We start from the raw sequence: 27,521 nt of genomic DNA, 5'->3' as shown, positions 1-27,521 counted from the left end.
TAATAAATATTTTAAAAATCAATTATATAGAAGAGTTTATGAAATGGAAAGGAAATATTAGTTTAAATTAATTTCAGATATTTCTCGGTATAAGTTGTATATTTTTGTTTTGGGAGGAGTGGGAGAGATGGGATTTGATTTTCCTTTTTAAGTAAAAACCAAGAATAGCACTTTTCTTGGGGAACTGTGTTTAGCTATTTTCAATTTATTCTACTCAATTCATTATTATATCACAATCTGAATGTATTGTATCATTATTTATTTCAATGTCTTTACCCTTTAGTTACGAGTAAAGATTGCATTTTCTTAACCCAAAACGTCGTTTTCCTAAAAAAAAATGTTGTTTCCTGTTTATTTTATCATGTAGTTTTTTACTAACCTTCCACAATTAATAATAGTATTTATTGAATTTTTAATGTCAACCAACACTACAAAAATGAATTTTAATATAAATTATTTTTCAATATTCTATATAAGATAAAGATTCCATGTAAACATTTTTAATGTAGAAAATGAAAAAACTTATTGTTAAATTATATTAATATTTAAGATTGGTTTATGTAATTTAAAGTATAACTTTGATGTACATCTAATGTGATGATTATTAGAATATAATGTATTAAAGTTATAGGATTATTTTAGAGTTATTAAAATTAATCTCTCTCTTCTCACTTCAATAAAGGGCATTTTGATATTTTATTAAAGTTGATTAAATATCATAAAAGAGGAAAAAGGTTGGACTACGGTTGACAGGTTAAGTTTCTGAAAAGAAAGAAAGAAATGTTACGTTCTCTGAAAAGAAAAGAAACTATGACATCCCTCAGAATTTCTATATCATCAAGAAAGCATTAAAGAGGAGTAAGAGAATGGATACAAGTGGTATCAGAGCCAGGTTCTGAATTTTATGATTCTCCATTAATGGTACTTTTTTCAATTTTTTGAAACCCTAATTTTTGAATTGTAAAATTTGGGGATTTTAAATTTTCATATGTCTAATTAATTTTATTGGCATGAAATCCAAGCCGTAGGGTTTTATGATATCAATTTTTTTTTATTGATGAAAGAAAGTTCAATTCACTTTAACCTGAATTTTACCCTGGAAGCCAAAAGTTTAAAAGCAATTTTACTGTTGCATGATTGTTTCAATTCACTATATCGTGAATTTCGAAGCCGCAATTTTTTATTTATTTATTGTTGCAGTGGAATTCCATTTTGGAAGCAACTTTATTGTTGCGACACTGTTCTCAGTATTTTAATCTTGTGCTTATGTATTTTTTAACACTGTTCTCAGTATTTAATCTTGTGCTTATGTATTTTTTAACATTGTTGTGCATTGAATGAAAATTAAATGTGAATTAAAAGTTTAAAGGTTTCAAATGCTTTTAATTTGAAAAGTGCATCTACTGACATGCATGGTATAATTTTTGTTTAATGAATTATATGTAATTGTTTTTATTAATCTTGGATGAAGGAAATTCAATTAAGTTGAATTTCGGGTCAGTTATAATTCTAATCAAAATTAAAAGTTTAACAATTTCGCTGTTCTTTTAAATTGCTTATGTTATTGTGAAAATTATTCATAATATAAAGGATGTTAAATTATGAATATATATAGAAATTAGTCATTGATATAAGGATATTATGGATTACCCAAAGGTGAACCATTGTTTAGAATTGATGACATTAAAGTGAGACATTTCATGTACTTAGTAAATATGTTTGTATATCCAAAGATAGCATACATATAGACTTAAGTATGATTGATTGTTTATTAAAGTATATATGGAGTTTGTCAATTTAAGAATCACCCAAAGGTGAACTTAAATGAATGACTTAAATGATTACCTATAAGTTTAAGTGTCACCCAAAGGTGAACTTGAATGTATGACTAGTGTAGTAATTTGTTTGAATCCATTAATTTTATCAAAGCATTAATGTATGAGTTTGTGTATTATTTCCAGCTTACATGAATTTATCAGGTTTGAGCAACAATGTGGTCAAGTTTAATGGGCTCAATTATGCTGATTGATCAGAACAAATCCAGTTCCAACTGGGTGTGTTAGACTTGGACATGGCAATTATGATGGATGAAATGCCCGCAGTCATTACAGAGACTAGTACAAGTGATGAGAAGTCTCTTTATGAGGCTTGACATAGGTCTAACAGGCTGTCACTAAACTTGATGTGCATGTCTATGGCAGAGAATGTAAATCCTTCTATGCCTAAAACAGAAAACGCAAAGGAATTCATGAAACTGATCAAGGAGTACTCACAATCAGACATAACTGACAAGTCTATTATAGGAACTCTTATGAGTGAGGTGACTACCAAAAAGTTTGACTGGTCACAGCCCATACATGACCATGTAACTGGAATGACAAATATAGCAGCAAGATTGAAGTCTATGGGAATGGAGGTGAATGAGTCTTTTCTAGTACAGTTCATCATGAACTCTCTTCCTCCTAAATTTGGCCAGTTCCAAGTGAACTATAACACTCTTAAGGATAAATGAAACTTTCAAGAAATCAAAGCCATGTTGGTACAAGAGGAAGGGAGATTGAAGAAAATTAAAGATCATTCTATCCATCTCACAACTCATGAAGTTGCTAGCTTCAGTAAAGCTAAATCAGGAAAGAAGAACAAGAAAGACAAAGCCCCAATGAAAGTGGGCAATATCCAGAAGGACCAGAAATGTTTCTTTTGCAAGAAAGTAGGCCACTTCAAGAAAGATTGTCCAAAAAGAAAATCTTGGTTCGAAAAGAAAGGTACTTTTTATGTTTATGTAAGTTTTGAAACAAATATAATTGAAGTGCCTAATAATACCTGGTGGTTGGATTCTGGAGCTACCACTCATGTTTCTAATATTATGCAGTGATTCCTTTCAATCCAGCCCATAAAAGGAACTGAAAAGTATTTATATATGGGGAATAGAATGAAGGCACCGATAGAAGGAATTGGGACTTACAGATTGATTCTAGACACTAGTTATTGTTTGAATCTTGAAAGGTGTCTTTATGTTCCTTGTTGTGCTAGGAATTTAATTTCTGTTGCAAAGTTGGATTATTTAGGTTTTAACTTTAAGATTGAAAATGGTATTTTTCATTTGTATAAACTTTCGTACTATTATGGTTTTGGTACATTATTGGATGGTTTATATCGTTTAAATCTTCATGTTAATTTTTCTGAATCCCTGTTTAATGTTGAGCATGTTGTTGATAGAAATTGTGATGCAGGAAAAGAATGTTTTGCTTTCTTATGGCATAAAAGATTAGGTCACATATCCAAAGAAAGGATGTTGAGGTTAGTTAAAAATGAAATTTTACCTCAATTGGATTTTGATGACTAGGATGTATGTATTGATTGTATTAAGGGTAAACAAACAAAACACATATCAAAATATCCCGCCACAAGAAGTAGTCAACTTCTTGAGTTAATACACACTGATATTTGTGGTCCTTTTGACATTAAATCCTGGAGTGGTGAAAAATATTTTATCTCCTTTATTGATGATTTCTCACGTTATTGTTATATATATCTATTACATGAAAAATCTCAATCAGTGAATGCCCTTGAGGTGTTCCTAAATGAGGTGGAAAGACAATTAGATAGAAAAGTAAAAGTGGTGAGATCTGATAGAGGTGGTGAATATTATGGTAAAACTGATGAGAGTGGACAATGTCCAGGTCCATTTGCAAAGTTTCTTGAAAGTCGGGGTATATGTGCACAGTATACAGTGCCCGGTACACCACAACAAAATGGTGTAGCAGAAAGGCGGAATCGTACTCTTATGGATATGGTTAGGAGTATGTTAAGTCATAGTAATATTCCTTTATCTTTGTGGATGTATTCATTAAAGACTGTTGTATATCTGGTTAACAGGGTTCCTAGCAAAGCAGTTTCTAAAACTCCTTATGAACTATGGACTGGAAGGAAACCCAGTTTGAGACATCTTCATGTTTGGGGTTGTCCGGCAGAGGTAAGGTTATATAATCCACATGAAAAGAAGCTTGATGCAAGAACCATTAGTGGTTACTTCATCGGTTATCCTGAAAAATCAAAGGGATATAGATTTTATTGCCCTAACCATAGTACAAGAATAGTTGAGTCTGGAAATGCCCGGTTCATTGAAAATGGTCAATTTAGTGGGAGTGAGGAATCACGAATAGTGGATATTCAAGAGCATACTAATAGTGTTTCTACATCTAATGTCTCTTCTGAAGTTGTTATCCCTCTTGTTGTATCACAGTCACACAACAAGCAGAGACAACAAGTTAATGTTCCAATCCCACAAAATGAACATATAAATGTTGAGCCAATTGACAATGAGCAAGTCACAAATGAGCAAGTCATAAATGAGCAATTGATAAAGGAACCACAAGAAGCAGCATTAAGAAGGTCTGTAAGGGAGAAAAGACCTGCTATTTCGAATGATTATGTGGTTTACTCTATTGAACATGAATGTGACTTAAGCATTGATGAGGATCCAATCTCTTTCAGACAAGCCATGGAAAGTAATAATTCAGAGAATTGGTTGAATGCTATGAAAGAAGAATTGAAATCAATGGATGACAATAAAGTATGGGATCTAGTTGAATTGCCTAAGGGTTCAAAAAGAGTCGGTTGTAAATGGGTCTTTAAGACTAAACATGACTCAAAAGGCAATATTGAAAGGTATAAAGCTAGATTAGTCGCCAAAGGTTTCACTCAAAAGGAAGGCATTGACTACAAAGAGACCTTCTCTCCTGTTTCTAAGAAGGACTCTTTGAGAATTGTTTTGGCTTTGGTGGCTCATTATGATTTAGAGCTTCACCAAATGGATGTAAAGACCGCTTTTCTGAATGGTGACTTAGAAGAGGAAGTTTATATGGACCAACCAGAAGGTTTCACAATAACAGGAAAAGAAAATTTGGTGTGTAAATTGAAGAAATCAATATATGGACTGAAACAAGCTTCCCGAAAATGGTATCTAAAATTTAATGATACCATAACTTCATATAATTTTGTAGAGAACACCGTTGACCGGTGTATATATATGAAGATCAGTGGGAGTAAGTTTGTTATATTGGTTCTATATGTTGACGACATTCTTCTTGCTACTAATGATGTTGGTATGTTACATGATGTAAAGAAATTTCTCTCTAGCAACTTTGAAATGAAAGATATGAATGAGGCATCTTATGTGATAGGAATAGAAATATTCCGTGATAGATCACAATGATTGTTAAGTTTGTCTCAAAAAGGCTATATTAACAAAGTGTTAGAGAGATTCAAAATGGAAAAATGTTCTCCTGGAATAAATCCAATTCAAAAAGGAGACAAGTTTAGTCAAATGCAATGTCCTAAGAATGATTTGGAACAAAAGGCCATGGAGTCTATTCCTTATGCGTCAGTGGTTGGGAGTTTGATGTATGCTCAAACTTGTACTCGGCCAGATATCAGTTTTGCTGTTAGAATGTTAGGCCGATATCAAAGTAATCCCGGAATGGATCACTGGAAAGCTGCAAAGAAAGTTCTTAGGTATTTACAAGGTACCAAAGAATACATGCTCACCTACAGAAAGTTAGATCATCTTGAGATGGTTGGCTACTCGGATTCAAACTATGCTGGATGTGTGGATTCAAGAAAATCCACATTTGGTTATGTTTATCTATTAGTTGGAGGAGTAATTTCTTGGAAAAGTGCAAAACAATCAGTCATTGCTACTTCCACCATGGAAGCTGAATTCGTGGCATGCTTTGAGGCCACGGTTCATGCTTTGTGGTTGCGAAACTTTGTATCGAGGCTTGGCATTATTGACACTATTGCTAGGTCGATAAGGATTTATTGTGATAATTTCGCAGCCGTCTTCTTCTCTAAAAAATGACAAGTACTCAAAGGGTGCTAAACACATGGATTTGAAATACTTGTCGGTCAAAGAAGAAGTGCAGAAACATAGAGTGTTAATTGAGCATATTGGTACGGATTTGATGATAGCAAATTCGTTAACTAAAGGTCTACCGCCCAAAACTTTTATTGGCCATGTTGAAAGTATGGGCATTATGGATAAGTCAATATTAACATAATGATGTTATCTATCTATATGGATATGTATAGTTATATGCTTGTACTGTCATGACACTTGTGAATTCAATTAAAGTTATGTTTCTCTTTATTCTATTGTTATCCACATTAAGTTATATACATGTATTATTGATTGTGGTAACATGTTATATCTCTTTTAGAGACATGAAAGTTAAAAGATTGATTAAAGTTATGTTGAGTTGGTTTGATTATGTGATACATGGAAGGAATCTTGTCGTTCATGACTTTTGCCCGCCATGATCCGATCATTTCAATTCATATAAGGATGATGACTTGATAATTCTAATGAATGGTGCACACTTAAAGTTTAGTTTTAGATCTTCAAGTCATCACATGAACCAAGTGGGAGAATGTTAAATTATATTAATATTTAAGATTGGTTAATGTAATTTAAAGTATAACTTTGATGTACAGATTCTAATGTGATGATTATTAGAATATAATGTATTAAAGTTATAGGGATTATTTTAGAGTTATTAAAATTAATCTCTCTCTTCTCACTTCAATAAAGGGCATTTTGGTATTTTATTAAAGTTGATTAAATATCATAAAATAGGGAAAAGGTTGGACTACGGTTGACAGGTTAAGTTTTTGAAAAGAGAGAAAGAAATGTTACGTTCTCTGAAAAGAAAAGAAACTGTGACATCCCTCAGAATTTCTATATCATCAAGAAAGCATTAAAGAGGAGTAAGAGAAGGAGAACATTGACAGGAAGAAACTATACAATGGATCCAAGTAAGTTCTTTTCCACTGTGTATGAGAGAATAGTGAGTATCATGAAAATTCAAGATCCTGTGTGTGTGTTTTTCATTCAATTGAAAATTAAAGAATTGCTTACATTTATACGTCTACTGATGTAAAAAGAATGATCATATAATATCAATTAGACTTTTGTCATTGAAATTGTACTAAATTTAATTTTATATGATTCTACTTCTAGATTGATTAAAACTTGAAATGATGTAATATATAATATTGGTTCCTCCGCACATCCATAATTTGAAAATATTGAAGTTGCATCCAATGATTAGAACAAAAATCAAATAAATGTTACCTATTATCCATACAATAATAATACTTTGACACATTTTAGTTTTTAACATTCATTTTACATAGATAGTGTGGGGTTCATTTTTCTTTAATTTTTAGATCATCATAGTGCATAATTTTAAAATTTAATGATACTTGATGTATCAAATGTACTTATCACGTTTACTTGTCGCTACTCATTATCCAATGTTTCATGTAGTTAGAGGTTATGCAAGTATGTTTTTAAAACATAAAATAAAATTGAGTGGACTAGATACTAGTTTTAAGTGTGAGTGAGGGATTTATTTACAAAGAATAAATGAAATTAATTATGTATTATTTTATAAATTTCTATAGATTTATTGATAAATGTTAATCTCCTTGATATTTATTTTGTGAAGCTTGTACAAATGATATAGGTACTTTTTAAAATATAACAACTTGTAATGTTGATCTTTCTAAGTCTTGACATAGATCCAATAAAAACAATAAAAAAGTGATCTTTGTTATGAAAATTATAAGACGAATTAATATTAAAGACAAAATTAAAAAAGAATTTTAAATGTTATTTTATTATATATTGTACTTGATCATATTAATCTTTTCTATAATTCATCAGTCAATAACAGAAAAAAAATGGACTATCCATAGTAGAAAACTAGTTAAAAATCTTGATTCAATTCATAAATTTTTCTTTTCAATTTAGTTTTTTAAATATTTGATATATATATATATATATATATAATCATGTTTTTAATTTTTTATTCATTAATCAATGTCTTTAATTATATAAATTAAAATAAGTATTACTTTTACAAATTAAATTACTATTTTATTATTAAAATACATAATACCTTCATCTTTCAAGTAATACAATAAAAAAACTAATTTTTTAAATTATTATTTTATTTTAATTTTTATTAAAAAAAATAGGTTTGTTGTGAATTTGAAAGATTAGATGGAATGAGTCAAAGTAGACTAGCGAGTTAAAAACTTCAACCAATCCACAAAAGTTTGGTATACAAGTATATGAGTTAAAGTCTACTTTACTATTCCTAATCATGTGATTAGAAGTGATAAAGTGGACTTAATCCATCTTTAGAGAAACAAAGATGATATTGAAACTATGTATATTAGATAGTGAGTTTATGCCTAACTCATCCCCACAAAACCGGCTTGTAAGGTGAGGTTTGCACCTCACTTATATATTATCATTTGACCTTATCTCTAGTCGATGTGGAACTTCCAACACACCCCCTTCACGCCGAGGTATAGACATCTCGTGCGTGATAGTAGAAATTGGGTGGTCCGATAGCGGCCCGATTGCGGGTGGAAGAGAAGAATAGAATGCCCACTTAGAACTCGCTAGGATAGGCTCTAACCATGGCTCTGATACCATATTAGAAAGTGAGTTTATGCCTAACTCAACCCCACAAAACCGGCTTGTAAGGTGAGGTTTGCACCTCAATTATATATTATCATTTGGCCTTATCTCTAGTCGATGTAGGACTTCCAACAATGTAGAAAAGAACCTAAAGGAGATAATCAATTTTGTGTTAAAGAAGGTAAAAAACATTTCAATTCTTACCTTAATCATGATAATATATATGATAATATATATGTTGTAGAAAGTTCTTCATGAGGTAGATAAGAAAATGGAAACCAAGATTAAAGTTGATCATATCTACTAAAAAATGGTGATTAAGACGTTAAAATATCCACATTTAAATATAGTAGTTTATATTGGTAATAAAAATATATATTTTTTGTGAGCCATAAAATTGGTTAAATGTCTTATCAATAAAACAATCACACCACAAAATTGTGGTATGATTATGACAATTTCCAAAACTTTATTTTTCATATTCGCATATAATTTTGGAAGAAGCTTTTAAGGTTTATAAAAAAAAAAATTTTAAAAACTCATGCATGAAGATTATTGACCAACTTATATTGATCAATCTTAAATTGCATATTCAAATAACTTCACATTATTAATTAATGTTGTTAGAATAATTAAACTCATGTGCACATAGTGTATGTGTGAGTTGGTTAATTAGTGGAGTCTAAGTTGTGTCTATTGTATTTCTTTGTCATTATTAGCTATTAAGCCCTATAAATGCATAATTAATAAGAGGAGTTAATTAAGCTACTCTAAGACTTCAATATAATTTATCTCTTTATTGTTTTAAGTTGGTACCATAGTAGGTTGACCCTGTTCTATTAGTTTGTCATCTCTAGTGCATTTTCCATCGTCATGTCCGTTGTGGGCCATTGTCGTAGTTTTCATTGGCGACCACCGAATCGAGGCCACCTTTTCAAGCAGTAACCAACATTGACGGAATCAGAGCAAGAAGCCTCCCCATACGTTGTCACATATATTGATTACAGACATTGTCTCGAGTTGCATGAAGCTCATGCGTCACCTTCCAATCACCGGATCTTCTCCAAACGACCACTGTTGGACTTGTCGAAGCATTCCCAGTACGTTCCTTCCACTTTTGTCGTGTTTCGAGAATTTTTAATGGACTCTTATTTCGAGATTCTCTCCTTGTGGTTTAAGTGTTTTTCTATCAAACCCAACTTTTGTCTTTAAAGTTATTATTTTGTCTTCAAAATTTATTTTCAAAATGTCTAATGTTGGAGAGGCTTTAGATGAAATAAAGAAGATATTTGAAAAATACTATATAATGATGATTCTTCATGCTCTACATCTACCATCTCAAAGACCAATTGTTAATCAGTCATTAGGTTCCTTCCTTGAAAAGCTTGATCACAGGTCTCCTTCGAGTTAAGCCTCAAAGCAAGGAAGTTCATGAACCTGTGGAACCATCTGCTATGGTTGCCACACTAGGAGGAAGAGGACAAAATACTAGAGGAGGACGTGGAGGTTGGGATGAACTCAATGCACATATTGTAAAAAGATGGGCTATACCCAATTGCATGATTTTCCTACTAAGGTCGGCCATGTCTCTAAGGCAAAAACTACCAACTCCAAGTTCATTGATGAAGAATATCAAGAGTTTATAAGGTTAAAATCTAATAGCTTCGCACAAACATCTGAAACTCCAAGTATATCAACAACTTTCATATCCCAATCATGGAAAGTTAAAATTCATGAATAATTGACTCAGGTGCTTCTAATCACATGTCTAGTAATACATTTTTGCTCTCATCTTTTTCTTTTAAAATAAAAAAATAACATTTCATAACTATGGCAAATGGCTCTAAAATTTCCTCAAAAGGAGCTGGTCAAGTTTCCATTTTCCTTCCTTAAATCTTAAATTCATTCCTTTTGTTCCTAATTTTCCTTTCAATTTGATTTCATTAAGCCAACTAACCAAAAGATGAATTGTTCAATAACCTTTGATAGCAAGTCATTTGTTATACAAGAACATGGTTCAGGGAGGCGAATTAGAGAAGAATATCAAGTTGGACTATATCATTTTGGATCTAGTAAGCATTTATTATGTATTACATCTTCTAGTCTTAAATTGTTACTTGAATGGTTAGGTCATCATCATTTTTCAAAACTAAGAAAAAGGTTCTTGAGCTTATTAGTATTCAAATCTTAGAATGTAAGTCCTGTTAACTCGAAAAACATGTTAGATTTATCTTTCTTAAAAGGTTTAAATCCAGGTGTAAGTCTAGTTTTTCTATTATCCATTCTTATATTTGGAGACCTAGTCGTGTCTCATCTTTTGGTCTCAAGTATTTTGTTGCATTCCTTGATGAATATTTGAGATGTACTTAGGTTTATCGTATGAAAGACTGTTTTGAATTATTGTCTATCTTCACACCCTTTATGAATGAAATTAAGAATCAATTCGCTCAAGTAATTAAAATATTAAGGAGTGATAATCCCAAAGAGTATTTCTCATCCAATTTTTCTGTAGTCTTGATTTCGCATGGTATATTACATTAGTCCACTTGTCCTTACATGTCATAATAAAATGGTATAGTAGAAAGAAAAAATAAACACTTAGTTGAGATTGCTCATACCTTACTACTTGGTGCAAATATTCTTGTTCATCATTGGGGGCTGTCATCCTAACTACATGTTTTCTTATTAACCAAATGTCATCCTTCTCTCTCAATAATAAGGTTCCCTTTTCCATTCTTTTTCCAAATGACCCTCTCTTTTACTCGTGTATTTGGTTGTATATATTTTATTCATGACATGTCTCCTTGGTTAGATAAATTGTTTGTTTGTACTATCAAGTAGGTCAGAAGTTTAAGAGTATTCTCGTTACTGTAATTGATAATCAATTATTCCAAGTGATAATCAATTATTAGTATGTCTTTTCAAAAATCATTTTTGATTTGATAATCAATTATTCCAAGTGATAATTGATTATCACTGAGCCTTTTCCAAAATTACTTTTTCCTATCATAATCGATTATCCCAAGTGGTAATCGATTATCAACTAGCCATTTTCCAATTCTGAAATAATGCTTCTTTTTAGTCTCTCTAAGTTGTTGTGCATCTTTTTATACTAAGTCTAATATACAACTACAAAATGACTTATGGCAAAAACTTTAAATTAATCAATAACTTGAGCAACATATTCTTCTAATCTTGAAACCCAAAGTTAGTTTAATCATCAAAACGTCCTTTACTTCAGTTCTTCCTTTGTTGCTAACACTATAAAATCCAGACTATGAAGTTGTATTACAACAATCAAATTGTTTTCCACATTGAATCAAATCTAGTGTTTCACAAGAAAACAAAACACATAGAAATTGATTGTCATTTTGTTCAAGAAAAATAATGACAAAAGAAATATGCATTAAGTTTATTGGATCAAATGACCAACTAGTAGATGTATTGACCAAATCCTTCAAAGCACTTCACATTGAGTTTATTTATTCCAAACTTGTTACATATATTTTATATATATCAACTTAAGGAAAATTATTAAAATAATTAAACTCATGACCACAGTTTGTGTGAGTTGATTAATTAATGCAATCTAAAATATATGTGTATTATATTTATTTGCCATGATTAACTATTAATCCCTATAAATATATAATTAAGAAGAGGAGTTAACTAAGCTCTTCTAGAACTTCATTATAATTTCTCTTTATTATTATTTTTAGTAATTTATTCTAATTAATTATCATGTTTAGTAATATTTGCAAAAAAAAATTATGTCTTTCATTCAAATTATAATTACAAATTAATTATTATTTATTATTTCAATTACTATTTTAAAAAAATACAATTTCTATATTATAAAACAATTTTATTATTTCAATTACTATTTAAAAAAAATACAATTTCTATATATTGTTTTTAATATCAAACAATTTTAAATTTTTAACTTAATATTGACACAACTTTTAATAATACATTTAAAACTCTAAACATTATTTATACGATATTTTCAAAATTATAACTCTAAAAGAAATATTTTTTAAATTTTTATTAATTACTTTTATGATGTTAAAGATATAATTTATATTATTTTATGTCATAAAAGTCCCTTGTCACATTTTAACAAAGTGTTTCACATTGAATGGAATGAAGCAACAACATGAATGCATAGTTATGACAATAAACGATTACACATTGATTCAAGCTCTTCTTATATTTTATTAGCACATTTTTTTATGTAAAAAATCTCTAGCACAAGTAAGGAATCTCACCATCAATAATATTTTGAGAACAATCCCTCATTTAATGTGGATTGAATTTAGTGTGTCAATTATGATACATTTGATTGCTTGAAGAAGGCACACAAATTAAGATATTTGTCATTCAATAATTGTAATATATAAATTGAATAACCTTTTCACACTAAAATCATTGTGTCACATCCATCCTTCTCTTAATCAAAGAAATTCACCCTTTTGTCTGTAATGTGTTCTTCATACATCACAGAAAATAAAGGATAACCACATTCAATGTTTTTCTCCTAAACTCTTTAAGATTTCATATGATTTCATCTTCTTTAATTTGAAAAAAAATATATATACATTATTTTGTACTTGTATTACCCTCAGACTAAAATTAGATATCTTATTATGAAATATAATTTGGGCAAACTCATAATTTAATTTAATAGAAAAAAGTCAATTGAACATTTCCACTTTTTTATAAATTCAATATAACTCAAGAACCCGTCCCTCATTAGATTAAGTTATATCAATTAAGTCACAAATTTTAATTTCGTTTTACTACACAATTATAATTCCAAAATATTTTTATAATTTTTTAGAATGTGTTTTTAAAATAAACTATAATATTTAATATTGAAAAAAAATTAAAAAAAATATACATTTAATTTATAAAAAACTAAAAGTATTTCAATAATAATTATATTAATCTTATTATTATTTAATAATTTTGATGAAATTAAATTAAATGTCTAATTTAACAAAAATTTATCACTTAACAAATTACTATGAGTTTGATCCAATCTTTAAAAGAAAAATCTAAACTAATATGCTTGAGTTGTTTTAAATTAAATTGAATATTGGAAGAAGTAAAGTTAGAATCCATAAACTAATCCGACCTATCATAATATGTGAACTAATCCGAGCAATCATAGATTCAAGATAGATTGAATTAAAAAAATTATAAATTTTGACACGAACGAATTCAACCCATTAAAAACTCAATTTTCCAAGCCATTTACAAATTTTAAATATTAAATTTATTAATAAAAGAAAAACCATAGATGCTCTCGTATTTCTAACCGTATTAGGATTGTATTATATTTTTGTGATTTTAAAGTATATTTAAAATTTAACATCATTTTGAATTATATTTGATTTGAAATGAACTTATTATATTTCAATTAAAAAAAATTATAATGTCTTTTGAAATTGAAGAAAAAAAATTATAATTAGACAAGTCGCACAAACCTTTGGTTGGTAGGTTTAAATTGAACTTGTTAATAAATGAGTTGAATTGAAGTGATTCACTAAGTGATAATCCAATAATCCGTTTTAACAACAACTCTATCTAAAGATAATATCTCATTCCCTTCCTTTCCATCCCCAAATCGCTACACTTAGAACTTATTAGATTTTAATCCACCATTCTTCACCCCAAAATTCAAAGCTTTAATTGAACTTCTTTGGTTCTATGAGTTAGGTAAAAGACCCTCTTTCATACTCACAAACCTTTTGCATTAATTTCAAATATTTTAAACTGTGATTCGGATGTTTCATTTTTAATGCTTGAAAAATATAAGAGTTCAAATGGGAATTCAAGTGTAGTGTGAAGTCAGAAATCCAAGAATTTGTGAACTGTTAGAGATAAATGCGTAACCAATTATCCAAATGAGCAAGAAGATCAATTTTCTAAATAAATACTCAGAATTGCAGAAAATGAGCAAAACAAACATGCTCATGGAATAAGAAATGTGCTTCATGATTCGTTTAAGCAATACTCAGTGCAAGTATAAACCGAAACAGGTAATTTGGTGTATCAGTATAAATTCATATAACCACTCAATATGATAGCTACATAACTGTTTCCTTAAGTTCAAACAATTAAAGATGAAAGCTACAACATTACATGATAGAGCAAAATGAACAATGACAAGAAAACAAAGTGGCAAAAGGAATGCCTTCATATTATGATATAAACAATTAAGGCAACACAGATACAATACAACAACCTCTAAAAACTCTGTATAAGTCAGACTTACAATCATTCTTTTCTCGAGAAAGCTACCTATTATGGCTAGATTTGCCGACAAATTTTACACATAACTTGTTCACTTTCTGACTAAATATTGCCAATTTTTTCATCTTATCTTCTGATATAACTAATTCTTAACACTATAATCTGATGAATTCGAAGCCAACCTTGACCACGACACAGATTCCCTTGATCCAAGCAACTTCCTACGAATCACTATGGACAAGCTCAACACAATGCAAACAGCAGCCACCAGAGTAAACAACATACCTGTATTATTCCCCGTCGACCAGCTCTTCATAACAAAATCAGCACAAACCTCTCCATCAAGACTACTGAAAGAATTGTTCAATTTCATGACCTCAACTGCATTCAGTATACCATCAACCACATACGCCATGCTTCTCTGCGAGGGACCTACACCAACACTCAAAGCTCCCTCTCCTCCATCAACCACAAAGTCAGCGTAAAACGGTGAAGCCAGCGAGTTTGTCATATAGGAGAGATCCAAATCTTCATAAGCCACATGCCCATTCACATACACATTGAAATAAAGCAAACCGAGCGAAATGCTAGCAATATCACAGAAATGCAACCGAACCAAGTACTTGTACCCTCCAACAACAGGAAACACCCAAGTCATATTAACACTAGGAACAGAATCATTCCTACTCCTGATCAACCTAGCACTGTTATAGACATTATCAGGCCCAACCTCACGACTAGCCCCACCAACACGGTACTTGATCCTACCACCAAAGTAATACTTCTCAGACCCAACACTTGTCTTGAAAAACCCATCATCAGGAATCCAAGTTCTCCAAAGGGAATCGTTAAAAGGGGTAACTTTAACACCCCCAACAGTGACCCTGTACACAACCTCAAGAGACTGTTTGTTTAAACCCTCAAATTTCTCTACTTTTGATGGGCTCAAATACTGTGCCGTTTCAGGGACAAGGTCCTTGGGAGCAGAAATCACCTCAATGGCGTTCACAAACGCCAATTTCGAATCTTTATTGGGAACAAACACGACCACGAGGCTATCCGCATCGACCCATATTAGATACTCCACGATTCTAGGGTTTCTTGAACCACTGGCCAAACGGGTAAAGTTGCTCAAAACGACACGGCCGTTGACCAAGACATGAAATTGAGCTCGACCCAGATCTATGTTGGAGGAGTTGAAGGGGTGGAAGTGGAGGCGCACGATGTGGGTGCCTTTGTCGGTGACGGGGAAGGAGTACCTGGCGGGGCTAGTGAAAACCCTAGCGGTGTGGTAGATTGGGAGTAAGTCGGGTAGGGGGTTATAGTTTCGGAGTGAAACGGCACGGGGGAAGGGAGAGCGGTGGTCGACAAGATCGCCAGCGAAGGGGCGGTGGTCGACGAGGGTGGAGGGAGCGGCAGAACCGCAGTTGATGAGGTAGTTGTCAGGGGGAGAGAAGAGGTGGGAGAGGCTGGGGAAAGGAAGGAGAAGGAGGAAGAGGAAAGAGAAGAGGGTGGAAGGCATGTTGTGATGTGGTAGAGGGAATTAGATGGTGAAATTTGGGTGGGAAGAGGAAGAAGAAGAGAAGAAGAAGAAGACTGAGTCAGAGAACGTGGAACGGACCCACACGCTCTCACAACCTGGTAACTCACTGTCTTGACTCGTTCTTTCGTCGTGTATTTAATTTTTTAAGGTTTGATTTTGTTTAGAATGTTTTCTTCTTTTTATATTTTTATAATATAAATGATGTATAGTCACGTAGATTTTTTTTACCGACACATATTGTGTTAAGAACTATGAACTAACGAGTCAATAATTACACAGTTTTTTCAATTCTGTAAAAGTGTATATAATTTTTTAGTTAATTTCTAAAAATATTAAAGTTAAAATTTAATATTATAAAATAAAATTTGACATTCGGTCGTTAAGTACAGAGTTATTATTACAAAAGATATTGAGTTTATATGTTATTTTAGACACATTTTTCATTATATCATTATTAATTGATTTCAATAAAAGTTTATGTAATTATTATATTTATTAAAGAAACAGCTCACTTGTATATAAAAACAACTCATTTTATGGTTAATGTTTCTAAAATAAGGATAAACTTTGGAACATGTGTTAAAAAAAGTTTTCCGTTTAAAAGGATGTAAAAATAAAAAGAAGTTAAATAATTTTTGTAAGATGCAAAACATATCAACATGCTGTAGTTTACAGAGGTTCATGTGCAAAACAAATTTTAAAAAAATGTTGGTGTATTTTCAGCATATGGTTAAGTTGATTGCTAAACATTGTTAAAACATTCTTACTAAAGAAGATGAAGATAATATAATTTTGTTGAAATATGCAAGTCTTCCTGTGTCACAAATTATGTGTGAAGAATTAAAAAAAAAATTGAAACATAGATATCTTTTTGTTATCCCAAAGGATATTTATAATTTGTCCATTAAGATTCATTGAATTGTTTTGATTGGTACAAAAACTTTTGAGATATTGGTAATCTTTGATACCACATACATGATTGATGCATGTGACATGTCCTTTTATGGTTTTATTGGATTGAAAACCAGATAATAAGTATATTAGTTGAATGTGTAATTCTTCATAATGGTAATGTCTTTTTCATGGTTAATGGAATATTTTTTAGTATGTAATTTTTTTAATTATCCAAACGAAAAAGATAATTAAAATTTTAATTTCCTAACATTACAAATTAATTTTTTTTTCTCATTTCAAATCCTTATGTTTTAGTTCACCTTAGACAATTTTGATTAACAAATATTCACACAGGACAAAAGTTATTCTTTAATCACATCGTACAAATCTAATGTAAATTACAATAATTTTACATCATCATAAGAACCCCACCCAAATAAACGCCAATTTACACACTATGAAGTTCTCAAAATTATTTGAAAATCACAGATAAGAAAAAAGAAAAATGAAGAACACGATTAAGAATATTATTAGCTTAATCCTATTAACCATTAATTAGCAAATTCATCTTTTCTGCATTCTCCCACTTCAATCACCATACTTCCTTCCTCCTCTGTTGGTCGAAACCTGCAACAATTTCTCCTCGGAGACTGCTCAAACAACAACACAAACCAAAAACCCTTTTAAGTAAGCAAATTCTCCGTTTCATTCATCAATATAAGGTGAAACTTGAGAAAAGAAAGAACATACCTTGTCCCACAAATGCGAATCGAGTTTCTTATAAACCCTAATCATTGAGATTTGGGTCGGATCTGGCATTTTCCACCTGCAATCCGGGTTGGGCTGGACCCGAACATAGTCACTGACAGTCTCATCAGCAACCCCATCGTAGATGGCATTATCCAAGTAGAAAACAAAAGGTTTCAGGCAAGCATTCCGGCTGAAAGGGCGCGTGTTGAATGGAAATCCGGTATAATCCGCCCGCCGGATCCAATTCAGAAAGGTTCTGCCAGGCATCTCCATGTCCCGGGCCAAGAAAATGCCCCGGAATATTTGAACCGCATAACCCCATGAAACGGAAACGGTCCAGTGCCGGGCTCTGTCGTAGCATATGGATTGCTGCATGAGCCCATACGAGTCCAGTCTCATGGGCCCAATAAGCTTCTGTAGGGCCTCCACACGGTTCACGTTCGGGAATATGGGCTCAACCACGTCCAAGTGATGCATCGAAACTAAAGGTATAACGGGATGTGCTGCTAAGAGCCCAAACACGCTGCCATATACATCAAACTGAAAACAATATGCAAAATACACTTTTATATTGTATAAAAATAAAAAATATTAAAGTGTTTTACGAAGAGTTTTTGAGTGTGAGAGAAAATTATGTGACAATGTGGCAGCTATGATGCATGCATGTGATTATGTGGCATCACGTAATTTTCTTTATGAGTTATGATAGGACACGTGTGCAGAGCAAGAGTGATAAAATCAGCCACGTGCATCACACGTGGAGGCAACGCATGCATTGGATGTTCTTAAAAGCTGGTGTTGAACGTATACAGCAAAATTAACAGTCAAAAAATAAATGAGAAAGGAAAAGGTAGAGGAAGCAACAACATTTCGTAATTGCTTTTTTGGATCGTGGGAGATGAAAATGACACTAACAGTGCTGATTTTGGTTTTGTTTGGTAGAGAAAATCCTGCACCATTTCCTAGGCATCTTAAACAACAATCAAAACTTAACCTCAAATATTGTATTTAGTGTATGCCACCTTAAAGAACAATTAATGTTGTTGTCTTTTTCTGTTTTATGGCCTTATTGTTGTATTATTGAATCCAGGCACGATATTGTCCATTAAATTAATGATGATAATCATCCTTCTCATCTGTCTATTTTGTTTGGGAACTGAACTGCATCTCAGTCATATACTACTGACAAACTTCATGCAGCAAAGGACCTACTTGATTAATGCTAAAACAGTAACAGTAAATGCAAGTTTTGTTTTATAACTACAGAATGCATGATATTGGAGTGAAGAAGAGAATTACTAATTAACCTGGTGAAAGCCAATTTCCTTGGTGAGAGGGACACCAAGCTCTGCCATACAAGCCTGGATCCTATCATCTGAGCCGAACAATGCAGGGTATCTCTGGAGGCACTGGTCCTGCATTCTCTCCAATGCCACAGCCAAAGGGTAACTTATGGCAAAACCTCCACCCCCATAAGCCATGTTATAGGAAAAGTGAATGTTCTGCAAGTGGCTCTCTGAATTGGCCCCTATGTAATAGAACTGCTTGTGATCATACTTCTGCAACACCTTCACCAAATTCTCAGTCACAAAGAAAGTGTCATCATCTCCCATCACGAACCACCTCACATTCTCCATCCCAAGCCTCACTGTCTCCGACACAATTCGAGATATACGAACCCCCAGCTCCTCACGTGGATTCTTCACCTTGAACTTTGAGACATCACTCGATATTCTCAATGTTGGTAAGAGGGTCTCATCACCAGGTTCACTTTTCACTTCTTGGTCTAGCCACACTATTCCCCTTGTCTCGTTTGGCCTCCACCATAGCTTTATGTACTCTTTTCTTTGCCTCCAGAGCCTGGAAGACGCTGCTATGCCAAACACTATGTGTGAAATGTTGGTTTTCTCAGAGGGTTTTGCTGTGTGCTGAGGTTGTGGAGGAGCGGTGGTGCTGTTGGAAACGTGTGTGGTTGTGGAAAGAGGGTAAGGCTTTTTTGGAGGACAATCGTGTGAATGAGTGATGAATCCGAGGGAGTAAAAGAGGTAGGAGATGGAAACCAAGAGGAAGAAGGAGGTGATTAGTTTTGCTATGGTCCATGAAGAGTGGAGGTAGTGTTCTTGATCCTTGAGGTTTCTTTTCATGGTGGACATGAATCAATGGTTTCAAGGTTTGTAGTTGATTTTCACACCAAAATAATGAAACAGCAAAATGTGCAAAGAAGAGGCAGAAAGAGTGAAAAAAGAGAGTTAGCAGAAGAGAACAAAAGGAACCTCTTCTGGGCCCCTTATTATGCAGATCTATCTCTGCATAATTCCTGTGGAGTTCATATAAGTCTCATCAATTCTTAGTATATGTTTAAGGTTTAATTATCCTTTTAGTGGTTATGATTCTGATAACAGTTGAAGTTAGCTGAAATTTTGAGAAGTAAAATCTTTTATATCTGGTAACAAAGTTGAGAATGGGTTATACTTTTCAATTTCTGGACAAACATTAGTGATATAATTTAGGTTTAATACCCAATTTTGTCCCCAGTTTGGTTTGGAAATCTCAATTTATCCTTCTTTATAAAACTAATTGTAATGGATCCTTTGGAAATCTCAATTTATCCTTCTTTATAAAACTAATTGTAATGGATCCTTACTTGTAATTATGTGAGTCAAATTAGTCCCTTCTGTTAAATATAGGCAAACGGAGTTAATGGGCTGATGATGTGGCAGTAGTCACTGGTTAGGTGTCTAACACGTAATTGTGTGCGTGCTTACGTGGTGTTAGGGCAACTGATTTTAAAATTGGGTTTTAATTAGAAATTGGGTTTATTTAACTGTGTGCGTCCTCCGTCCTCTGTCACCCACGACCATGCCTCAAACATCACCTAAACGGCCACCGCAGACCACTGCTTCTTCGAATCGGCCATTGCGACACCACCCTCTACCGATCTCGGCGTTTTGCTTGGGGGCGCTGTTGCTGAGGGAGGCGAGAGCCATGGTGAGGGCGGCGGTGAGTTGTGGTAGAGAGTGTGCGACGGAGGACGGTGGAGGGCTGGAGGAAGGAGCGGCGGGGACAGAGATACGCAGAGGTAGAAGATGGTGGTTCGGTGGCTTCAGAGTGGAGTGATGGCGATCGGAGTTGGGCTAGTGGCGAGAGGAGCGGGGACCTGCTACTGATGGCGCTGATCAGAGGCGACGGAGGCGACAACCCTTGATGTTGAGGGTGCTTGGTTGTGCATTTGAGTGGATCATTGTTAGCGTCTCAGCATCTGTAGGGGTTGGGATTGGGGATTGTGGTGGCAGCCATCAGAGAAGAATGGTGAATCGGGAGCGAAAGGGAAGTGTGGTTGGGGATGATGAGCAGAGAGGGGCGGTTACGGGTGAGTAGTAACGAGGGAACCAGTGCCCCTGGGCTGTGGTTATGAGGTGTTTTAGACTAAGTGTTTAAGGTCAATCAAAGAAGAAGATGATGGAGATGGTGTTGTAGATAAACCCAATTAAATAAACCCAATTTCTAATTAAAACCTAATTTTAAAATCAGTTGCCCTAACACCACGTAAGCACGCACACAATTACGTGTTAGACACCTAATCAGTGACTACTGCCACATCATCAGCCTATTAACTCCGTTTGTCTATATTTAACGGAAGGGACTAATTTGACTCACATAATTACAAGTAAGGATCCATTACAATTAGTTTTATAAAGAGGGACTAAATTGAGATTTCCGAACCAAACTGAAGACAAAATTGGGTATTAAACCTATAATTTACAAGCAAAACCCATATTCTATTGTATATAAAAAAAATATATATATTAATATTTTTATTTTCCTTTTCCTTGTCACATGACATGACACTTTCCATTTCATGTTCACTTCTTTTCCTTATGACAGGTTAGATTTTTTTCATTTATGAACAGGAAAACATTTTTGTAATTTACAATCAAATGACTACATCCGGTTAAATTTGAAATAATTATTGATAATTTTTTTATTTTCTTTCATCACATTATACGCTTTATTCCATACTTTTCTAGCGTTTTCTTTATGACAAGGTTGGTTACAAGAAATTAGTATTTCAGTAACATTATATACAATGCATATTTATTTTTAAGTAAATGAAAATGTAACTTTTAGTTGTACTCCATCTTCAAAATTTTAATCCTTTTTTATCATTTTTCTTTTAAAAAGTTTGAGATATAATCTTTCTGATCAACTCTTTTAATCTTTTTTCTGACGTGACTTATATAACAATAACACGATGTTATATCATTATCTTTTCCACCAAAAATCCTAATACCATGAACCATTATCGGCCACCATTCATTGATACGAGCGACTACTTCGTGAACTACCGAGAATCTTCAACCATGGCGAATCACAGCCACAACCCATTGACGTCGGTGATGCACTAGATCTTCGCACAAACCTCGCCTTCTCCATTATTGAACAATTTCCACCATGAACAACCAAAGCGCGAGCATCCATTTGATTTTTACCAAAGCAATAACAAACGAAAACCCTAAATTGCAACAACAATCACAACCATTGAACCTTAAAGGCAAAACAAACACATGCAGCAAGCTACTTCACAATAGTCTCACGCCGCCACCATAACCATCAACCCAACGTCAATCACAACATCCACCATAGAATCGCACAACTTTTCACCCACCTACAAAAACCCAACACAAAATCCAGACCTGTTTGTCCATCACAGTGTCGTCTTAGACAACTCCCAAATTGAAACCCTAATCGTGAGCGACTGCTTTGTGTGTCCATCATCTTCAACATTACACCAATTGCAGACCAAGTCACTGTCATCCAAATCGCAAATAATGCAATCAAAGCAACCCTACAAATCAAATAAGAACTCACACGAAGACGAAAACCCCAAATCGCATCTCCTCAAATCTAAAACAGAATCACAAAACGTCACCAACCACAATTGTCTCCAGCCACTGTCACGGGCGTCGGACCACCCCTAACCATTCTTCTCTACAAGCATGGAAACCCTAATCCTGCGAGAATGAGGGAAACTGCAAAGTGGTAGTCCGTTGGACAATCTTCATCTCATCGAAAGTTAATTTAATTCAAAAAATAAAATTAAACATGTGGCAACACATGTTATTATGTGCAGCAGGTAGGTGACATACTGTGAATCATGTCAAAACAAGACTGAGGATGTTGGTAGTAGATGATTACATTTAAGACTTTTTAGAAACGGTTACATTTGAGACTTTTTAAAAATTTGGGATAAAAATGGATCAAAATTTTGAAGAGAAACCAAAACTAAAATCGTAAAGACCCAAAACATATTTAATTTTTAAATATATGACAATTATATCAATTAAACTTAAAATAAAATAAAAAAATAAAAATTATATTGTGGATTTATCATAGGGATTTTAAAATATGATATAAAGTTTTCTATAGAATCTTTTTATCAACTGTTAACAAAGGATGTTCAATATTTTTCTTACTTTTTCTTGATAATTTACCCTGATACTGAATAAACAAGTTCATAATTATAATTATTGAGATAAATTCATTTTGAGTGGAAAATAAAACCAACTAACGAGAACTATTAAACTGCATGTGAATTTCGCCTTTATTCTAATGCTTTGGATTAATCTATCATCTATAGAATATGAGAATCATTAAACTATTTTAAGGTTTATTACATTTATTTTAAGTAATATATTTGAAATTAATTTAAACAAATACAAAATAACTAATATAATTAGAATAATTAGTTATATAATACTCGAATTGTAACATCTCAAATATAGTTGTAAACTATATTTAAGAGTTCTTACATTTTAAAAAAAATAAAACACTTACACGAAATAAAGCTAACTTACAGTTATCCTAAAATAACTATAAATTAAAAACTTTACAAAAACCTACACTGATACAAACCATAAGAGCATATCGATTGGTCATACAAGAATATCAACTGAACGGTCCTACACTGAAAACAAAAACAAGCACAAGACTGAACGGTCTTACTCTTAACGAAAATCATCCTCTTCTGCTAGTGCCTGCTCCAGAGAACCTTCCTCACCTTCTGCTTACACCCACAGGGTGATCATTGCAATGACAAAGACGACCGAACGGACAACATGACAAAACAGGAAATAAGGGTAAGCTAGTGTAATTTAATTAACTATGATAACATATAATTCAGACAAGCATAAGAGTAAACAAAAACCAACATGCCAATCATGCAACAACCAAACATACATTTCCAGTAATGACCGAAAGTATAATACATGCAATGACCGACCACTTTTACTCTGACTGTCCGGACTGTATGAATTATGTAGCTACAACGTTTTTGCATCCGGATGTAGTTCCTGGAATGGCCTCAACAACTGCCACCGGGGTTAGTCTGTTATACCTCGCCCAAGTTACACTTATGGACTAGGACCTCCTATCATTCTCACACATGAGTTACTCCTCTCTACGTGAGAATGAGTAATCACAAAATATCAAGATAAACGCCAGCTTAGCAATAACCACATTCATACTTTACAATTCCATAACCATTTCTGAGATATTCCTCCTTTCGTTCATATCCATATAATATAAATCACATCATATTGTAATGTCATCATACTTCTTCATTTATACAATTCAAACCAAACAGTAAAATAACACCACCCTTGAGAACGACCAAACAAAAAGATCCACAAATCTTTATGAACAAAACCGGACGAAAAATCACTACCCATATGATCATGACCGAGCGGTCATTTAAAGAGCAAGACTCAAGCATGAGCCGAACACGATTTTAGGGTCGAACACTAAAACAACCAAATACTACAATTAAACCCGAGCACTTAAATCGTAGACTGAACCCTTATGAGTTAGAACGAATACCATTGCCTTAAACCGATCACTATTGGCTTAGGCCGAACACTATCAGCTTAGGCCGAACACTATAGACTTAGGCCGAACACTTAGAATTTAGACTTAACACCAATACAGACCGAGTGCTAGTACAAGACCGAGCACTATTGAGACCGAGTGCTAGTAAGAGACCAAGCAATATTGAGACCGAGTGCTAGTACAAGACCAAGCATTACTGAGACTGAGCGCTTAATTTCGTCTGAACACTAAGAGTTAATACCGAATACTGAGATAAGGCTTATAACTAAACATAACCTATCGATCATTAACAAGTAACGTCCATAAGAGACCGAACTCAGTTAAGTCCGAACACTCGAGTGAGACCGAACGGTCAGTAACTAGTAAGGCTCTATAGAGGCCGAACGTAGTTAAGACCGAACACCAGTACTAGACTGTTCGACCATTAACTGAAAACTCCAGAGAAGCATAACTCAGTTAAGACCGAATATAAGAGAAAAGTCGAACGGTCCAAGAAGGACCTTCAGTGAACAACATAATTCTGCAGAGTGACTGCAGAATTATGATCAATCACCAATCTTTACCAAAATTCCTTCATTCTTCCCAACTTCTAATCCTCCAATCTTGTATCCAACATCCTATACGATGCACTACGAATATCTAAAACATTTCTAACATAATTTGAAGAGCTTCATCTCAGATTTGAGGTTCAATTCTGCAGAATCATGAACTCAAAGACCGAAAATCAGATTTTCTGATTTTAGTACCGTTTTGAGTGACTCGAGGGTTCTAACAAGTCTTATACCACTTACCCAGATTCTCTATACCGACCACACTCATACCGGACATAATTCTCCAATTACTATCCCACTTCCTCACAATTCACTCGGCCATGAACCAGAAACTTAGCATAAATACAAACAACATAAACACAACCATTTAACAGTCCACACCAACTCAACCGAACACAAAATCATTCAATTTCACATACATGCAACATCATCAAACAACATTTTCATACATCAAAACTAAGTAATGAAATTGTCTAACTTCCCTTACCTTAAAGCAACTTGACAACTTTAACTTCTCCACAGTTTGCTAAACTGCAAGTGATACCAAGACAGTCTACAGACTTTGGATCGGTGAAAGGAAACCGACCACCGAACCAGAAATAGAAACATAATCAGAATGAAAGGCTGATGAACACATGCAAGACCGCACAAGGCTTGCATGTGACAGGAAATGTTGGATTTTTCAAAAAGACAAAGGAATTGAACTTACCAGCTCAAAACAACAACTTGATCGGTGCAAAGGAAAGCTCTTGATACCAAAAAGGCTCAACCACGGCCTGATTGATGATCAGATGAAGAAAAAGTGAGAATTTCTAGAGAGAAGGGAGAGAAAAGGTAGATGATTTTGTTTTAGAGAGATATAGAGTCTGAAAATAATGAGACCATCTTTGTTTAAATTTTCTATTTATATGCTCATGCAACACTTGATATCGTTATTTTAAGACATCTGTCCCTTCATAACACTAAATTTCTGGGCTCTCACACGAATAGTTTAAAAAATTGTGTACTTTTCATAATTGGTTTGTTTAACGGAAAAACATTAATTAGTTATCCTTAAAATTTACTGCAAGTAATTAACCTTAAATTTTCACTCAATTATTTTTCCTTTATTATTAAATTTAATTTTTTAATTTACTTACATTTGCACTAATTATCAATTCTTACTTTTTAAACTTTCAACGACAAAATAATAATAAACTTAAATTATTTAACCATATACTTAAATTATTTAATATTTATAAGTTTTAAAATTAATATATATATTCTAATGAAATGTTACATTACCTTATTTTATAATTTTACATTTTTTTACTAAATGTGTATTTAATAATATAACTTTCTTTTTATTTTGATGGGCCAGTCGATTGCACTAAATTTTCCGAACTGGTTTTTAATTGGGTTATTATTTCCTTCACCCATTTATTTGTTTTGCACCTCCATAAAATTTTGGATACCCATTCTACCCCTAAGTAAAAAGTAAACCATAAGTTTTTATCCCCATTTACCTTGCGCCGAACAACTCCCTCCCTCTCCCTCTGCAGCGTGTCTCAAACAACAAGCTGAATACATAGCCTGACTGTCACAAAAAACACACCTACTATAGATTAAAACTCCATCGAACCTTCTATTCCCACAACATTTCCCTCAATATCCCTCCAACAAACAGTTACAAAATTAACATTGTCCTGTTTTTCAAATTATGCAAAACAACATCGTTTTGATGCTTTATTTTTTTTAGATACATAGTTACAAATTTAACATATAGGTAAATTATTCAAATAAATTTATATTTCTTTTACAAAATTTCATTGAATAAATTTTCAAGAGATTAATTAGCCAACATAGACGACACAATTAAGCACTTGAAATCAATAGAAATGTCTCTGACTTTTTTATATAAAAGAATAGAAATGAAAATGTTGAGTATATATTTTTTTCTGATAATATTTTCCTAACTGAGAGATGAATCCCGAAATATACGGGCAAGCACGAAAAACAGGAGAATGTCGGAATAGAACAAACAATCATATGATCAACCAAACCAAACTAACCATAAACAGAATGGGTTACACAAAATACAAGCTTTTCTTTTCTTAATCCACTTTTGATTCTTTGGGTCAAAACCTGACTATTACGTAACCACGTG

General features: G+C 33.0%; 2 protein-coding genes across 2 annotated transcripts; both read right to left on the bottom strand.

The window, feature by feature from the left end:
• Positions 1–14,678: 14,678 nt before the first annotated feature.
• Positions 14,679–16,420, bottom strand: LOC108329287 (probable receptor-like protein kinase At5g24010). Its single transcript, XM_017563432.2, has one exon. It carries the CDS (start codon positions 16,272–16,274, stop codon positions 14,895–14,897), a length of 1,380 nt encoding a protein of 459 aa, XP_017418921.1. The 5' UTR covers positions 16,275–16,420; the 3' UTR covers positions 14,679–14,894.
• Positions 16,421–17,534: 1,114 nt separating this feature from the next.
• LOC108329286 (uncharacterized) lies at positions 17,535–20,371 on the bottom strand. Its single transcript, XM_017563431.2, has 3 exons — positions 19,247–20,371; positions 17,940–18,479; positions 17,535–17,839 (listed from the first exon to the last, which is right to left on the bottom strand). The coding sequence occupies exons 1-3, from the start codon at positions 20,090–20,092 to the stop codon at positions 17,741–17,743; spliced, it is 1,485 nt and encodes a 494-aa protein (XP_017418920.1). The 5' UTR covers positions 20,093–20,371; the 3' UTR covers positions 17,535–17,740.
• Positions 20,372–27,521: the final 7,150 nt, after the last annotated feature.

This window comes from Vigna angularis, chromosome 2 (assembly GCF_016808095.1).
Source record: "Vigna angularis cultivar LongXiaoDou No.4 chromosome 2, ASM1680809v1, whole genome shotgun sequence".
NCBI classification, from domain to species: domain Eukaryota; kingdom Viridiplantae; phylum Streptophyta; class Magnoliopsida; order Fabales; family Fabaceae; genus Vigna; species Vigna angularis.
Note: the sequence above shows the minus strand (reverse complement) of the source record. Positions and strands in the feature narration are given on the sequence as shown.

Bases quoted from the DNA above. Each gene is read 5' to 3' on its own strand.
- LOC108329287 (XM_017563432.2), bottom strand. From the start codon at position 16,274: ATGCCTTCCACCCTCTTCTCTTTCCTCTTCCTCCTTCTCCTTCCTTTC.
- LOC108329286 (XM_017563431.2), bottom strand. From the start codon at position 20,092: ATGTCCACCATGAAAAGAAACCTCAAGGATCAAGAACACTACCTCCAC. The intron at 18,480-19,246 runs GTTAATTAGTAA...TATTGTTTTCAG, and splicing joins AGGAAATTGGCTTTCACCAG to TTTGATGTATATGGCAGCGT. The intron at 17,840-17,939 runs GTATGTTCTTTC...TTGTTTGAGCAG, and splicing joins ATTCGCATTTGTGGGACAAG to TCTCCGAGGAGAAATTGTTG.